Source organism: Pollachius pollachius (genome assembly GCF_949987615.1).
Source record: "Pollachius pollachius genome assembly, chromosome: 19".
Lineage (NCBI taxonomy): Eukaryota > Metazoa > Chordata > Actinopteri > Gadiformes > Gadidae > Pollachius > Pollachius pollachius.
In genome coordinates this window covers 11,216,120-11,233,136 of record NC_136952.1, presented here as the reverse complement: position 1 = coordinate 11,233,136, position 17,017 = coordinate 11,216,120, and the positions used below count along the sequence as shown (strand labels likewise).

Below are 17,017 nucleotides of genomic sequence, written 5' to 3'. Positions count from 1 at the left end.
TGGTATTATATGCGCCATTCTTTTTATGCGCCATGAAAATAACTCAAACATGAACTATACAAGTTAAACATATGAACAAAATAAAATGGATGGTAACAGAATAATTACCACAAATCAAACGCAATTATTGTTATAATTTCAACAAGACATTACACCACTGCGTCCGTCCCGTTGTGTGTCGATGATAGCCGAGTACTGCCGAACATGGGTAGCGAAAGCGGTCGTAGAATAAATTAAGTGACGTCACGCGGTGTAGCCACCGGCGCGCCTTCTGGAGAGCGAAACGACCGTCCGCCGTGTTCACTTCAACAAGAGTGAAATTGTGGTAAAGTAATATAATTTCCATGATTGCTAAGAGTTATAACTTATATTTTATGGTTTGACGTATTCGTAAAAAGTTATGAATAATAACTTTTAATGCCAACAGTCACATTTTGCGTTGCACGTTGCGTTGTGAGGTTAACGTTAGCTAGCACTTCTTCCTTAATGGCTGTTCATGTAAGGCTAACTAGCTTTTGCTTTCTGTTGTTGGCATACCATTTTACCTAATGCTTGATAATAGCAACGCATTTACTATCGGCAGTCTTTACACCTCCGTTGTATCTATTACATCCACAGTTACGTTACTGTGTTATTGCCTTTTTATTGGCGCCTATTTGTACACCTTCCGGTCCTCCTGTGTGGACGTCCTCCTCTCACCATCTCTGTCCGAAACCATTCCACAGAAACGTCATGGCTGCAGATGATATAGGACAGTTAGCCGATGCGCTCTCCAGGACCCACGTCGGGGATGGAGAATTGAGCTACCAAGGCCGAGGACTGAAGCTCGACCACGCAGAGTCAGGTGGGACATGGTGCCGTGCTCAACCTTTCATAGTGCCTTGCACATCTATTGTTGATTGCGTCTGTGTATGGGGCCGGTACATCTTGACGTATCATCGCAATGACGATGATGATTTTTTGGTCATTGTTTACTAATTAATCGTTAAAGGATTTGTCTATATGTCGTGGGACATTTTGAGTGGGACATTTTGGCGTTTGAAACTTTACCCAGCATTTCGCAAGGTTTCCAAGACAATGACTCGCCAACAAAAGAATCCTGTGTATGTGCAAGGCTTAAGGGTGAGTTGTATTTCTGGTTTTCAGTGGCAGGCTTGGTGGCAGAGATCGCTCAGTACCAGGGACTGCGTGCCCTGCGTTTGGAAGGGAACACCATTGGAGTGGAGGCGGCGCAAGCCATCGCCAAAGCCCTTGAAGACAAAGACCAACTTCAGGTGCACTACCCTGTAATCCCTGATCTCACGATAGTCTGTCAGTAGCAGTACCAACCACCTAAAGCCCTTTTCCTATATCTTCCCCCACTTTGCTTAATCTTGCTTCGTCTTTCGTCGTGACAGAAATGCCATTGGAGCGATATGTTTACCGGAAGGCTGCGTGCAGAGATCCCAACAGCACTGGTGAGCTTTTCCTGCTGACTCAGCCTATATGTCTGTATACATCACCGCCAGATATCCTCATTACATTTACCTTATATTTATTTAGAGGATGCTTTTCTCCAAAGCAACGTACAGTTAGTGCATTCAACAATGAAGATCTACCCCAGAAAGGGCAGAAATCTTTTAAGTGCATATCAATTATGTCAAAAGTTGTGTATTTAATCTTTCTGTACGCAACTGTGTTCCTGGTTCACCAGCGGTCCCTGGGCAGTGCAATCACGAGTGCAGGGGCCCGCCTCTCAGAACTGGACCTGAGCGACAACGCCTTCGGGCCGGACGGAGTGAAGGGCATCGAGCAGCTGCTAATGAGCCCCTCCTGCCACTCTCTGAAGGTGCTCCGCCTCAACAACTGTGGCATGGGCATCGGAGGGGGCAAGGTGAGCTGGAGGGCGCGGGCTTCAGCTTCTCACTCAAGGGCCAGCACATGTTGACTTTTGCCGTGTTTCATGTGAGAGACATGCAGAGTTCAGTTCAAATGTATTCAAATAAAAAAGTGATGGCTATAGTGTAAAAGTGCACATTTATTACAAAACATAGTTTTGTGCTGTGCTAGATAATACCAGCCATTGAATCTAGACTCGTTAAAGACAAGCGATAGCTGTGAGAAACGGGAAGTGACCCGTGCCTGCTGTGTGGCTGTGTCTGTAGATCCTGGCGGAGGCTCTGACTGAGTGCCACAGACGTTCTTCAGCCCTCGGTGCTCCACTCAGCCTCCGAGTGTTTATCGCTGGGAGGAATCGCCTGGAGAACGAAGGAGCCGGTGCCCTGGCTAAGGCCTTTAAGGTACAAAGCAAAGTGTACCTAAGTTTCATTTGTGCTTTTTCATATACTTTTAATGTGCATTGAGCACAAGTCAGACCTTGTTAACAGATTAACATAGTCCAGATTCACATGCATTACTGAGAAGCTATTTTGCAGAACTTACTCTATTGCACATTTGTGAAAAAGGAACGGAAACGCATAACTATCACCCTCGCTTTATGCTTATGATAATGGTATTAAATGTGAAAATAACACTTCAAAATAGAGAGAGAAAGTGACTATTGGGACCTTATGGACCAGTCCTACTCTCCACTGTAATCCTCTTCCCGTCTCCTCCCGGTAGCTGCTGGGCAGCCTGGAGGAGGTGCACGTGCCCCAGAACGGCATCAACCACCCTGGCATCAGAGCGCTGGCTTCGGCCATGCAGCACAACCCCCACCTCCGCGTGCTCAACCTCAACGACAACACCTTCACCAAGAGGGGGGCCCTGGCCATGGCACAGGTAGGGAGCAGGCCTGCGATCCCTCCACTGACGGCTAGGGGGCGCCCACGCTCCAGGAGCCTAGAGCTGAACGTTGGTGTAATGGGGCTTTTTTTCTGCTCTTTAGTTAATACTAGCTAGCACCTGTTCAGTAAAGACAATGTGTTCACCATTAAGTGTTTGCATAAAGGTTGGCTTTCCATTAATAATCATTAAAGGGGACATATCATACCACCAGGTGTGAGTGTGATTAGCCATTACAAGCAGGTTTGAAAATGTGCAGCATTGTGACATCACAGGTTGGCGTGTCCATCTATCCGTCACACATCTAGATGGACACGCCCACCTGTGATGTCACAATGCTGGCAATTTGAAAACGGCTTGTAATGGCTAATCACACTCACACCTGGTGGTATGATATGTCCCCTTTAAACCCCATTAATGGGGATTAAGATCATAGGTCCACATCAGGTGTGGCATATATCAGAAACCCATTGGTTAAGCAGCCACCTTTGTGTTGTTTGTGTATATTCTTTGATCCCCATGTGGTTTCCCCAGGCTCTGAGGCATCTGAAGAACATCCAGGTGATCAACTTCGGCGACTGTCTGGTCCGCACAGAGGGAGCCGTGGCCCTGTCCGCCGTCCTGAGAGAGGGGCTGCCCGTTCTCAAGGTCACTACCCTGTCCCTCTGTCTGTTACGTGCGCTAAGTCGCCGTGGTGAGGTTGTTGTAACACGCGCTGCCGGGTCTGCAGGAGCTGAACCTGTCCTTTGGAGAGATCACGGAGCCTGCAGCTCTGCTGGTGGCCCAGGCGGTGCTGAACAAGCCCCAGATGGAGAAGGTGGATCTCAACGGTAAACACTCGATAGAGCACTGCTTATTATTATTATTATGGTAATAATGTCCAGTTTGTTCGTTGGTCAAGCATACTGTACTTGAACGGGAAGACACTGACATCTGTAGTGAGTTTTACAACTGTAGAGTACAAAGCATATTTGTACTCTACAGTTGCAGGTATTGTATATGTTTAGAAAATGTTGTCACATTGTGTCTGGTGGTTGAGCCATCCAAAAGGGAAACAAAAGGTACTACACTAAAATGAACTTGCATCCGCTCTTAAACTCTCTATGATGATAATATGTGTCTGTCTCAACAGGGAACTGTCTTGGAGAGGAGGGATGCGAAGCGCTGAGAGAAGCCATGGAGGTCATGGACAGAGCGGACATGTTGGCATCGCTCAGGTAACGTACGTGATAGGCTGAAGAACCACATCGGTTCTCTTTCTTTGTCCAATCGCAGATGCAGGTAGATGGAAGGTTTAGCTGTTCAGCTTTGATTGGATCCACTCTGTTGTATTCTCAGATTTTTTAGTATCAGATTTTTATCCAGAATGTGTTATTCATCATTTGTAAAGTGTTTTATTTTTGTATAATCATCAATCCCAACTGCAGCGATGATGAAGGAGAACCAGATGACGAGGATGACAATGAGGATGACGATGATGATAATGAGACTGATGAAGATGACAATGAGACTTTTGAAGATGAGGAGAAGGAGAATCTGGATGAGGAAGAGGAGCACAGCAAGGAAAATGGAGTGAACTGTAATGGGAACTCACCCAGTAGCAAACTTCAGAGCCCAGTAAGGAAATAAAAACACCAGTATGAACAACTATCATGGACTTTAACTGTTATCTCCTTTTACATAACTGATTGTGTTCCTCTATCTCTTCATCCTCCAGACAGAGATAGCATCATACCTCTGCAGCCCCTCTTCAGAGAAGGAGCTGGACCTTGAAGACGAGACCGCCAGCCTAGAGCACCAGGTGGGGTCCGCATTTAAAGACACTACCCCAAGTCCTCTTGCTCTTATGATGGATAATGACATCTATCACGATGTGACATTCATAACTCAATATTAGCCCTATTGGTTCCCTGCTGTTTCGCAACCGTTTTTCGTGGTCCATCCCCAGGTCAGAAAATAATTGTGACCCCAAAGCCATCTCAATGGACCCCACCGCGGATGGAGCTCCTGTCCCCAAACCACAGAGAGCATAACTGTTAGCGGGCCCCCTGTTTCATCCTCTACACACAGTCCCCCATCCAGTGGACCTCTCTCCACCTCACTGTCATTTCTGTGCTTCCTTTGGACCAGGTGGATGCTGATGACCCCGAGGGGGCAGCAGACGTGCTCCTGAAGGTCTCTGCCTCGTACAAGGAGGAGGCAGAGTCCGGGGAGGCCCTGCTGGAGGCCGTCGGTAAACGAAAGGGGGGCTTATTGGGTGATGTCAGCGTTGGTAACTGCAGCCCTTGTTGTCCGTGCTGAAGCCCCCCCCCTCCCCTGTCCTTGGTCTCCACCTACAGACGCCGTGCTGAAGACCATGCTGTCGGCCCCGCTGCTCCAGTCCACCTGCTTCCTCTCCACCCTGCTGGTCCACATGGGACTGCTCAAGGTAGTCCGCAGTGTAATATGGACGGTCCGACACTGTGTCTACATGCATGATGAGTGTAGAGATCAGGCCTCACCTTTCTCCCCCTGATCCGGTTAATCAGCCAGCCCTCCCTTCTTTAGATTTGAATATGGTTTCAAATATAATATGTATGTTTGATATTTCTTCATTTATTATTTATTACTTCATAATTTTTATTATGTATTTTTTTAAAGAGTGACTTGGATTAGTAGTGGTGGAGAGAGAGAGTCCATGACTGGTATTGGTAGAGAGAGAGGGAGAGAGAGAGAGAGAGAGAGAGAGAGAGAGCGCGTGAGAGAGAGGGAGGGAGAGAGAGTCCATGGCTGGTAGTGATGGGGGGAGAGAGAGAGAGAGAGGGAGAGAGAGAGAGGGTCCATGACTGGTAGTGATGGAGAGAGAGAGAGAGAGAGAGAGAGAGAAGGTCCATGGCTGGTAGTGATGGAGAGAGAGAGAGGGTCCATGACTGGTTGTGATGTAGAGAGAGAGAGGGTCCATGACTGGTTGTGATGTAGAGAGAGAGAGGGTCCATTACTGGTAGTGGTGGAGAGAGAGAGAGGGTCCATGACTGGTATTGGTAGAGAGAGAGGGTCCATGACTGGTAGTGATGGAGAGAGAGAGAGAGAGAGAGAGAGAGAGAGAGAGAGAGAGAGAGAGAGAGAGAGAGAGAGAGAGAGAGAGAGAGAGAGAGAGAGAGAGAGAGAGAGAGAGAGAGAGAGAGAGAGAGAGAGAGAGAGAGAGAGAGAGAGAGAGAGAGGGGATCCATGGCTGGTAGTGATGGAGAGAGAGAGAGAGGGGATCCATGGCTGGTAGTGATGGAGAGAGAGAGAGAGAGAGAGGGTCCATGGCTGGTAGTGATGGAGAGAGAGAGAGAGAGAGGGTCCATGGCTGGTAGTGATGGAGAGAGAGAGAGAGAGAGGGTCCATGGCTGGTAGTGATGGAGAGAGAGAGAGAGAGAGGGTCCATGGCTGGTAGTGATGGAGAGAGAGAGAGAGAGAGGGTCCATGGCTGGTAGTGATGGAGAGAGAGAGGGTCCATGACTGGTAGTGATGTAGAGAGAGAGGGTCCATGACTGGTAGTGATGTAGAGAGAGGGTCCATGACTGGTATTGGTAGAGAGAGAGGGTCCATGACTGGTATTGGTAGAGAGAGAGGGTCCATGACTGGTAGTGATGGAGAGAGAGAGGGTCCATGACAGAGAGAGAGAGAGAGAGAGAGAGAGAGAGAGAGAGAGAGAGTCCATGGCTGGTAGTGATGGAGAGAGAGAGAGAGGGTCCATGGCTGGTAGTGATGGAGAGAGAGAGAGAGAGAGAGAGAGAGAGAGGGTCCATGGCTGGTAGTGATGGAGAGAGAGAGAGAGGGTCCATGGCTGGTAGTGGTGGAGAGAGAGAGAGAGAGGGTCCATGACTTGTAGTGATGGAGAGAAAGAGAGAGAGAGAGAGAGAGAGGGTCCATGACTGGTAGTGATGGGGAGAGAGAGAGAGAGAGAGAGGGTCCATGACTGGTAGTGGTGGAGAGAGAGGGTTGACGGTTGAGCCGTGTGTTCCAGGGTGAGGGGAAGGTGAACAGGGTTCCGGTGGTTTCCGCCCAGCTGTCCTGTCTCACCCATGCTGTCCAGCAGCCCTACTTCCAGCCGCAGCACGCCCTGCTGCTGCACACGGTCCTCTCCAGGTGAGGGTTTGATTCCTTTATGGGAGAGGGTCATTACATGGGCCTGTGAAGCCCTAGGAGACTAACTATTCACTGGGCTATTCAAATATATCGACTTTACTTGGGCTTTGTCATTTTCTCGTTCCCATTTTTTTGAGATTTGAAGGCATTGCTGTTTCTGTATCTTTTAATATTGTACTGATATACTAGCAGTGTTTCCCATACATAGACCAATGTGTGGCGCAGCGCCACAGAATGAACGCCGTGCGCCACAAATTGATTCTGCTTTTTTTATTTTACGCGATTTTGAAATATGAATATCGTTCTGTTCATTCATCTCCGCATAGCACTCTTTCTCCCTGTCATTCTCGTTCGCACACGCACACAGAGACAAGCGCGCATGCATGCCAATGGTGCGCGGGTACACTTGTTGGATGAACCCGCGTATCACTGACACATGCACACGCACCGGCAGCGGATTGACCCGCTCCTCCTCTCAACGCGCCTACCAAGGAGAACCCGAAGCAGCGGGATATTTGCGATTAATGTGAAATGCGGTTATAGTTTATATATATTACGGTGTTAGACCCCCAGCCCGTTGTGCGATCCACTTTGAAATTTTGTGCGCGATTGCTCGAGTACGCGAACGAGCAAACCAAACCCATTGCCCATTATGGCAAGATAATACTCTTTTTACTTAATGTTTAATGTGATAATCGTAGAGGTGGCCACGCTTACATGTGTGCTCTGTGTCTGAAGGAACGGCAAGGCTCTGAAGTCCTGCAGCAGCGCCCTGGAGGGCCTGCAGGCCGCGCTGAAGAGCAGATGCAGCGCAGACCACTGAGACACACACACACACCGACTGAAGGACAATTTCTTGTGACAACTAATTTCTAAGAGTCTTCATACTTGAGCAAAAAAGCCTGAACAAACATTTGTTAGGTTTTTTTTATTTTTCAGGATATCACTCCTCCTGGTTTGTGTTTTTGTTTTGTAAATGTTCATACAGCCTCTATTTTTTTATATAAAGGAAGAAGATGGGAAGAAATAAAATGTAAAAGACACAGAAGCTTGTAATGTTAACTGTGCCTTCACTGCCAGTCCTCCCTTAAAGCGGTTTGTTCTGACAATCTGAAAGCCGTCCATGTCTAGATTTGTCTCGATCACACTTGTTTCTTCACATCGTGGCTTCGTTAATTGGTGTTTTTGTTTGATACCGCTAACTGCATCCAATCGTCGTGTCAGGGGGCTAAGCTATCAAAGACAGAAAGGGAAAGACTGTTCATATCTGTATTCTGTCCCAGTCATCAGGGTTATGGTCGTATCGGGGGGGGCGGGGAGGTTGATCCAGTTCAGAGTGTTCTGTGTGCATCAGACTGTGAGCAGGAATGGACTGCATGCATGAGCATTCTCAATCTCCCAGCCCCACCACCCACATACACACACCCCTATCCCACCACTCACCCCTTTATGGACCTGAATCTACGGTATGCGTGCACATGGTCCAGCCACTGTAAACAGTCTTAACACTGAAATGCCCCCAGACACCGGCGGACAACTCAGCCAAATGTGTACATCTTTGTCATGCGGGGAATAACCGCACTTCACATACATGGGAATATGTATGGAGCAAGGTGCTCTGTTAGGTGTGTTTCTATCCTCTTCGCTGTCCTTCACCACGTTACCTCTCAATAAATTGTCTTGTGTTTGGAGATGTTGAGGAGAAAAGGGTCACAACATGGAGTGTAATGTTAATATTGTAACCTGACAAACATTAAAGGCAGACTACCATTGATCCATGTGGCGTGTGAACATTGTCAATGTTAGTATATGAAAAGGCTTATTTTTATTTGTCATTTGTTTTTCATGATCTTTGGAAAATTCTATCATTTTATAATACTTACAGGTCAAGAGCATTTTTTATTGTAGATTTATTTTATCAGTGTACTTGAAATTAATGGGCTCACCTGATAAACATTTTTCTGTCCAAGTTATCTTTGGAGAGCTACGACAACTATACGCGCTCCGGGAACTCCAGAAGTGAAAGAAAAGACACGGATCGGCTGGAATGAATGAAGGGATAAACGGAGTTTGTTTTGGATGAGGGGCGGACAGGGGAAGACTAGCCCAGTGGCGAAAGGAGACCGTGAGAGAATACTGTCAGTGGCAGAAGGACCGGAGTGGAATAACCAACAGAAAGACTGACACACGCAATAAACCTGTGCACACGGAAAGAGAAAAAGGGTAGGCCTAATTTAATCATCATTTAATGTTTGAAAGGATTAATGCTTTTTGTTGTGATGAGATGCGTAAAGATGGAAAATCTAATTATCTTCTCATTTACTGTTTTCCTTTCGCTGTCCATTTACGCACACGATTCAAATTTTATATATTTTAAATATGCAGCGAAGGTAATCGTAGCAGGTTAAAGGCAAACGAAAGAGCCAAACACTCGTCTATTCACCATCGCCGGACACGATTATTTACATGAGGAGACTCTGAAGCCAGGCGCCTGGATGGTGTCCGACACCAAAACACTGAGTCTTTGTGCGCAGCCAGCGCGCCAGCATGAGTACACGGTCTAAAGTGTTGATCTCCTGAGGGACATCCACACAGGACTTATTGCCCCACAAAATTCCACCGTCTCTAGTTTCTTCCACTTTTCCTCTCAACGCCCAGGGGTCTGCCTTCAAGAGGGAGAGGGACCTTTTTTGGAGTGAGACTTTTCATCGATCATTTAAAAGTTATACCTCGGACGATTTACGTTTTCTTGTGTTCAGGTTGGCTATGACTATGTGATGTTAGTTCAAGGTTGTTTGTGTGTGCACTTGTGGATTTGTTTTGAGGGACTTACAGACAACTAAGTCTACCCTTATTATTCATATAAATCCGTTAAAAGTAAATTGCCATCCTCGTAATTCATTAGCATTGGTAATGTTTTGTTATAAATTAGGCTATTCTGATTTGATGAATCAATTGTGGAAAAAAAGGATTTCCTCGGATTAGCTGTGTTAATGCGGCACTGGAATGTGTTTCAAATTCAGGAAAAAAATAACAATCTGCCAAAAATGACATTCATCCGTTAAAGAGGGGCACTCCGCCGTTACCCAGAAAGGAATGCAGAATTTATAAGTCATGCTTTCTCAACCCTGCTCCACGTGACCTGTGTGAAAGTTTTGCTTTTCAGATTCAGGGAGAAATACACTTGAGTCAAAATGTAATTCCTTGGAGTTAGACCCCTTCTCTCCAATTCTGGATGCTCTGATGGTCGTTGAATTTTTTCTTCATAGATGCATTTCCAGGTGGGCAGCGGCCTCTTGTGGCCGCTCCTGGTAATTCTCCTCGGCGTCCCTGCAGCGCGCCTGGCGAAGTGTCCGAAGCAGTGCGTCTGTGACCAGATACAGCTCGCCATCACCTGCGTCAACAAAAACTTGACAGAAGTTCCAGTAGTGGACGAGGTCTCTGTTAATTCCATACACCTTTCCCAAACCTACAATCAGAATGTTTGACTCCAAAACTTGATGAGTCATTTGAGTCCTTGTAAAGGCAGAATGCTGACTGTTTTGGCGATGGAAATGTAATCCTTAAAGTAGGGCACATTCTCTCCCTCTCTCTCTCTCTTTCTTTCTTTCTCTCTCCCTTCTCCACTAGATCACAGTGAAGCTTGACCTGCGAGGGAACGACATCCAGCAGCTGCCCACGGGGGCGTTCAAGCATACCCCTTACCTGACGCACCTGTCGCTGCAGCGCTGCAACATCCGCTCGGTGAAGGAGGGGGCCTTCCGCAGCCTGGGGAGGCTGGTGTTCCTCAACCTGGCCCACAACAACATCGACATCCTCTACCAGGTACACGCAGGCACACACGCAGCATCTCACCACTCCCTTTGCCGACACTCACACACACGCATACCAGCACAATAGACGCATACTAGCGCACACACACACACACGTGCCCACAAACACACACAGACACACACCTGCACACAAACGCAAACACGTGATCACCATTTGGTCACTCCCCTCCCACACACAGGCATGCACATTGCACACACACTCCCGTCCAGACACAAACACCCAGACACACACACACATACCCACACGCACAGTCACAGACCCGCACACCTGCACAAAGAATTACACACATGATTACCATTTAGTCATTCCTCTCCCACAGAGGTATGCACACACACATCTCTCTCTCACACCCAATCCCTGTCTCTCTCTCGCTCTCTCTCGCTCTCTCTCTCTCGCTCTTCCGCTCACATCTTCGTCATTTGCCAATCCCTTTCTGAAAGCTAACAATGGTCTTCCTCTCTGCCCGGTGGCGTGCAGGAGTCCTTCGACGGCCTCCCATCGCTGAAGCAGCTCGTGATCGACTGGAACCACGTGGAGGAGATCCAGCCAGGAGCCTTCTCTCAGCTGGGCTTCCTCAACCTGCTGTCCCTCACACACAACCAGCTGGTGTACATACCCAACATGGCCTTCCAGGTACACACACACACACACACACACACACACACACACACACACACACACACACACACACACACACACACACACACACACACACACACACACACACACACACCTGGCCTTCCAGGTACACACACACACACACATACACACACACACACACACACACCTGGCCTTCCAGGTACACACACATACACACACCTGGCCTTCCAGGTACACGCACGCCCACACACAGCTAGTGCACATACCTCACATGAACTTCCAGGTACACACACACACACACTCACACTCTCTCCAACATCTCCGTCTTCATCCTCCCACCAGGGCTTGCAGAACATCAAGTGGCTGCGGCTCAGCCACAACTCTCTGAACTACCTGGACGTGGAGGCCTTCGGGGGCCTGGTCACCCTGAACCGCCTCAGCCTGGACCACAACGAGCTGCAGTTCTTCCCCTCCGAGACCATGACCAGGTGGGCCTGCTGCTCTGAGGCTTCTAGCAAGACGCCTCTGGGACTGACCGACATGGGTTTTGTTTTCATGTTATGTCTTTGATTAGAATCACCAGGGGAGCAAAAGCAGACAGTGGTGGGTGTTTATTTTCCCTTGCAGTCAATGAATAGATAAATGAACATTTTGGAGATGTTTGTAGTGCTAATTTTTCCACGAGATGGTTGTCATGTGGAGGGTCATGTGATCATGGAGAATACAAGGCCAATGATGGGAATGGAACCACAGGAAATTAAAGTGGGATCGCTTGACATCCTTTCAGGTGTGCATCTTTTATCTGAACAAAATACCTGGTATCGTAAATATTTCTTATGTTTGCTGTAGAAGTTGGCAAACTGTGACCAAGATTGTAAATATTAAGAAGAGAGAATTCTCAGTGGAAAGAAAGCTCTAATGTTGAATCATCCAATCAATCTTTCCTTTCCTGAAAGTCCCTCTTCATCCATCCCTCCCCAGACTCCCTGAGGTGACCCGTGTCGACATGGGCTACAACCCCATGACCTACCTGGGGGAGGAGACGGTGTCCATGCCCAAGCTCACCCACCTCTTCCTGGACCACATGTTCCTGCAGGACCTGGCCAACACGGCCCTGTACCGGACCCCCAAGCTGGTCCACCTGGACCTCAGCCACAACCAGCTCCGCGTGCTCCAGCCCTTCTCCGAGGGCGCCCCCAGCCTGGCGCGCCTCAACCTGGCCGGGAACCCCATCTACTGCAACTGCTACCTGCGCCCCCTCAGGTGAGGCCTCCGCATGTCCTGCTGGGAGATGAGACGGGAGCCAAAGACCCATCCTACCCTGGCCTGAGGTAGGATGGGTCTTTGGTTCATCCCAGGTCCCAGGTGGGACTCTAGGGGGTCACAGCAGTAAGTACAAGACATTAAAAAGACATACACATTTAAATGTTTAACAATACAAAAAACATAGAAAACCTATCTATATAAACAATATGAGCAGTAGCGGATACTGTTCTTGCCCGTTGGTTTCCAGAGGAAAGACTATGGAGAGCTCAACCTACCCCATTGTCTGTCATCATTCCTCCCTTCGTCTTCTGAAAGGATGGATAATGGATGCTAATGTTAATGATTGGTGATATTTATTATATGTCGGCCAATTCAGCAGCTGTTTCACTCCTAACTGTCCCTGGAAGCAGGAATCTCTTCCAAGTACAGTTAGGAGTAAAATGTTCCTTCACGAAGTTCCGTCCCTCCTTGGGTTAGGGTTTTCCCTCAGGATTTGTGGGGGTCTGTGATCAATTAGCAAAGCGCACATTAATTGTTCATTAATTGCAATTTGTTCATGCATTAAAAAGCATGACCAACAGTAATTAATGGTCCAAAAATGATTTACTTATAGTGTTTATTAATGGTGTTCACGTTAACTATAGTATTCATGATTGTAGTATACAGTATTTACAGGACTAACCCCTAACCCACTAACCCCTAGGCCCTATGCTAATGCCATACAATGATGCTTATTAGTGCATTAACTAACGTTAACGTACGGCTGATGAATGAACCCCCATGGTGAAGTCCTAGAGGTTCATCTCAACGTCCTGCTCTCTCAGGGAGTGGGCCATCGACAGCAAGGTCCGGCTGCTCGGGACGTGCGGGGGACCGGACCACTTCTCCGGGGAGCATCTGGACACCCTTTACCCCCGGGACCTCCGCTGTCAGAGCCAGGAAGCCATGCTGAAGGCGGAGTTCGAGGAGGCCACCAGAGTGGCTCCGCCCACCGAAGCACCGCCGCCCAGGGTCAAATGCCCCGCCAACTGTGCGTGCGAGGTGAGCAAGACGCCTCGCCACATTCCATATTTAATAAAGTTCAGCATTAAATTGGGTTCATTTGCCAATTTATCCTGGTTTAAAAGGTGTGGTTTAATTAGTAACCTGTCTTCTTTTTAAACCTCCTTCATGTTGTGTCATGGCCACTTGAGCCATGTCATAACACCTACCTAGCTAAATTGCTCAAGGCATCTTTGTCATGGGCACTTGAGCCATGTCATAACACCTACCTAGCTAAATTGCTCAAGGCATCTGCAAAATGGATAATGAACAGTAAAACTACCCTGGAAATCCAGAGTTCTCGCGAGAGCACAATTTGAATTTGCTCAGCGAGTCACTCTGGGAATGAGCAATATACTCACTCCCCGATACCCCTGGATCCGAACATTAACCAATCACATCGGTGTATCTGATATAGGCGGGCCAAAAGCGCTACTGTTTTACCGACCGGATACGGCAAGAGTCTTATCTATTGGTTAGCTCCGCTGATGCGTCAATTCTTCTGATATTTTCAAATGCATGCTTGGTGCCACCCATCGAGCTGGGCCATTTTCATTACTCGTTGCCAGACCCTACAGCTTTCTAGATGTGGGTCTGGATTTCAGGGCTACAGTCAAATAGTAACAGGATGGTAAACGTGGTGCCTCAATACACTCTGTCCGGTTCACCTGCAGGCCGAGACGAACCACTCCACCTGCGAGAACCGCGGCCACACCAAGGTTCCTCAGGGCTTCTCGGCCGACACCAAACTCCTTGACCTGCGTGGCAACCACTTCCACTACGTCCCTAGCAACAGCTTCCCCGGCGTCCCACAGGTGGTGTCGCTCCACCTGCAGCGCTGCAAGATCGCGGAGGTGGAGGACGGCGCCTTCACTGGGATGAAGGGGTTGGTCTACCTGTACCTGTCCGAGAATGACCTCACCTCGCTCATCCCGGAGGCTTTCAAAGGTTTCTGAACGCGTAAAGACTGTTTCAAAGTGGGATGATGGTTTTTGATGTAATGTTGACGTAGGTTTGGTGGTTGTCCTTTTTACAGACAGTTTTAGTTCACATAATTCTTGTTGTGATGCGGTTAAAGGTTTTTGAAACTGCGTCATATTTTCGTACCCCTTTACAACCCTTGTAATATCTTGAAATATATTTACATTGGAGAATTTGACACCATCCTGTAAACATGGACGCATTATAAAGATACATAACCCTGAAATTCTAATCGGCCAAGAATCCCTTCCACCCACTGCCACAAAGAAACAGAAGCAGCAATCTTTTTCTCCCCCCCCCCGCAGGTCTCCCTCACCTGACCTACCTCCACCTGGAGAAGAACCGCTTCACCCGCTTCCCTAAAGGAGCCTTCAAGCTGGTCCCTGGTCTGCAGGCGCTCCACCTGGAGCACAACGCCATCGTCAAGCTGGAGTCGGGCTCCCTGGTGGGCGGTGCGGAGGGCGTGCGCGGCCTCTACCTCACGGGGAACGTTATCAACGGCGTCTCGGCTCGGGCGCTGGAGCGGGCCGACGCCCTCGAGACCCTGCACCTCGGGGGCAACAAGCTGAAGGAGGTGCCCAGCCAGGCGCTGGGCCAGGCGGGGAACCTGGGGGAGCTGAAGCTGTCCGGGAACCCCATCCGCTGGGTGGGGGCCAACGCCTTCCGGTCCCTGGGGGCCACCCTGAAGGACCTGTACCTGGACCACACCGGGCTGGAGAAGGTGGGTGGGCCTCGTGTCTGGGGGAGGTGGGGTGGCACGGTTTGGGATGTGTCCATTGATTTGGATCGATTGGTATACAGTGGAATATCGATAGGGATACCGTTTGCTTGAGGTGTCTCAGATTCAATGTTTACTTTTACTTTGGTTTTTTCTTCTTTGGTAAAATGCGTGTTTGTAATCTAATCTTATCTAATTGATAGGTATCCATGCCAGGGTGACCTTCAACCTTCTTTCGGTTTCAAATCAAGCTCAGCTAGATTATCGTACATATAGTCTGCAATGCACTTAACTGATCATATACAATTTAGTGGTTTTGTTAATGTTTCTTGTTCAGTTATGTCATATATATCATCATAACATCGTAACGATTATTGAGGGTTATGTGATCCATTTTTGTGTGAGCCTAGATGTCCAAGGACTCTCTGGCTGGCCTGGGTCCTGGACTGAGAAGTCTTTACCTGGAGGGGAATCGCCTGGAGGTGGTGCCTGACCTCAACCATTTGACCTCTCTGGAGGTCATCAACCTAGCGGAGAACCCACTGCTCTGTGACTGCCCCCTGCTAGCCTTACGCATGTAAGACACACTCATCAGTACCTGCATGTGCCCCTGGCATTGGAGGGAATCAAACCTGTGGCCCTGGCAGTGTTAATGTCATGATTTACCGGTTGAGCGAAACCAAATGTAATAATTCAGCCACTTAATTAAGAATTGCTGGAAGTTCAATTTGATGTGGATCACATGTTTAGTGTTAATTAACTAGACATTATGCCAATGTTAGGGCAAATCATCCAATTAATCATCCATAGCGTTCGCTGATTAGTGAAGCACAGCTGTTCCCAAACAGCTGTCACTTCTAGTGGTAGGGGGTGTTTGATGTAAGCCCAACAAAAACAGTAATTCAAAATGTCCCTTACCCGGTTCAAATGCAATACATCCATCCACCTGTGTGACCGTGAACCCGTTCATCAGAATGTTACTTTCACCTGTTCTCCCAGGTGGATCGAGAGGGTCAACCTGAAGGTGCGGGCCACCTGTGCCAACCCCCCTGAGATCCGGGGCCGCCGTGTGAAGGACGTCCACATCTTCAGGGCCTGCCCGGGCGGAGAGAGCCTGCCGTACTCCCCCACGCTCGGCCCAAAGACCTCCAGGACGCCCAAGACCACCAAGCCAAAACCGGCACACCTGAACAGCCCTCAGATGATCCCGATGTCCAAAGCCAGATCCAAACCACGCATGGGTCTGAGAGCGAGGCCGGGGGGGGCTAAGAAGACGGGCCAGAGACGCAACGAGGCTTGAGCCTGTACTTCCATAAGGGGAGCTCCCTAACAAACAGGGGCTCCTTTAGTGTGCCTTGTGGCATCCCAGTCAGTCATAAAGGAAAGCCCACCTCGACACACGACGAACCAATGGGTATGGGCAACTGTAGAAATTATAAAGAGTAGGGTTATACTTTGTAAATCTCCCAAAAAGGGCCTATTAAAATCTTTACATGAGTTACGTCTTCTCCATACCGCTTATTGAACGCTTAGTATGAACAGAAGGATATGGATTTGAGTTTCTAAAGACCACAGCTAGTTATTTTTTTTACATATGGTCTAAAGTATTTTAAGGCTTGTCATTAACCACTACAAAACTGTACTCCCATAGTATTTCCTATTTTTTGTAGAATACATTTCATGATTCACCATTCTTCCTCT

The 17,017-nt window shown here is 48.2% G+C and overlaps 2 protein-coding genes across 2 annotated transcripts; both read left to right on the top strand.

The window, feature by feature from the left end:
* Nucleotides 1-246: 246 nt before the first annotated feature.
* On the top strand, nucleotides 247-8,650 carry rangap1b (Ran GTPase activating protein 1b). The gene is made up of 16 exons (XM_079757088.1): nucleotides 247-325; nucleotides 726-844; nucleotides 1,147-1,274; nucleotides 1,398-1,457; nucleotides 1,694-1,873; nucleotides 2,145-2,279; nucleotides 2,602-2,760; nucleotides 3,298-3,411; nucleotides 3,494-3,593; nucleotides 3,896-3,980; nucleotides 4,191-4,380; nucleotides 4,481-4,564; nucleotides 4,894-4,996; nucleotides 5,103-5,191; nucleotides 6,755-6,876; nucleotides 7,615-8,650. Exons 2-16 carry the CDS (start codon nucleotides 733-735, stop codon nucleotides 7,697-7,699), a joined length of 1,746 nt encoding a protein of 581 aa, XP_079613214.1. The 5' UTR covers nucleotides 247-325; nucleotides 726-732; the 3' UTR covers nucleotides 7,700-8,650.
* Nucleotides 8,651-9,020: 370 nt separating this feature from the next.
* Nucleotides 9,021-16,616, top strand: chadlb (chondroadherin-like b; the record flags this gene model as incomplete). The annotated part of the gene is made up of 11 exons (XM_079757100.1): nucleotides 9,021-9,099; nucleotides 10,146-10,313; nucleotides 10,507-10,701; nucleotides 11,188-11,343; nucleotides 11,653-11,798; nucleotides 12,292-12,573; nucleotides 13,401-13,617; nucleotides 14,292-14,565; nucleotides 14,904-15,319; nucleotides 15,727-15,893; nucleotides 16,316-16,616. Exons 2-11 carry the CDS (start codon nucleotides 10,146-10,148, stop codon nucleotides 16,614-16,616), a joined length of 2,322 nt encoding a protein of 773 aa, XP_079613226.1. The 5' UTR covers nucleotides 9,021-9,099.
* Nucleotides 16,617-17,017: the final 401 nt, after the last annotated feature.

Bases quoted from the DNA above. Each gene is read 5' to 3' on its own strand.
- rangap1b (XM_079757088.1), top strand. From the start codon at position 733: ATGGCTGCAGATGATATAGGACAGTTAGCCGATGCGCTCTCCAGGACC. The intron at 2,280-2,601 runs GTACAAAGCAAA...TCCTCCCGGTAG, and splicing joins CCCTGGCTAAGGCCTTTAAG to CTGCTGGGCAGCCTGGAGGA. The intron at 5,192-6,754 runs GTAGTCCGCAGT...CGTGTGTTCCAG, and splicing joins TCCACATGGGACTGCTCAAG to GGTGAGGGGAAGGTGAACAG.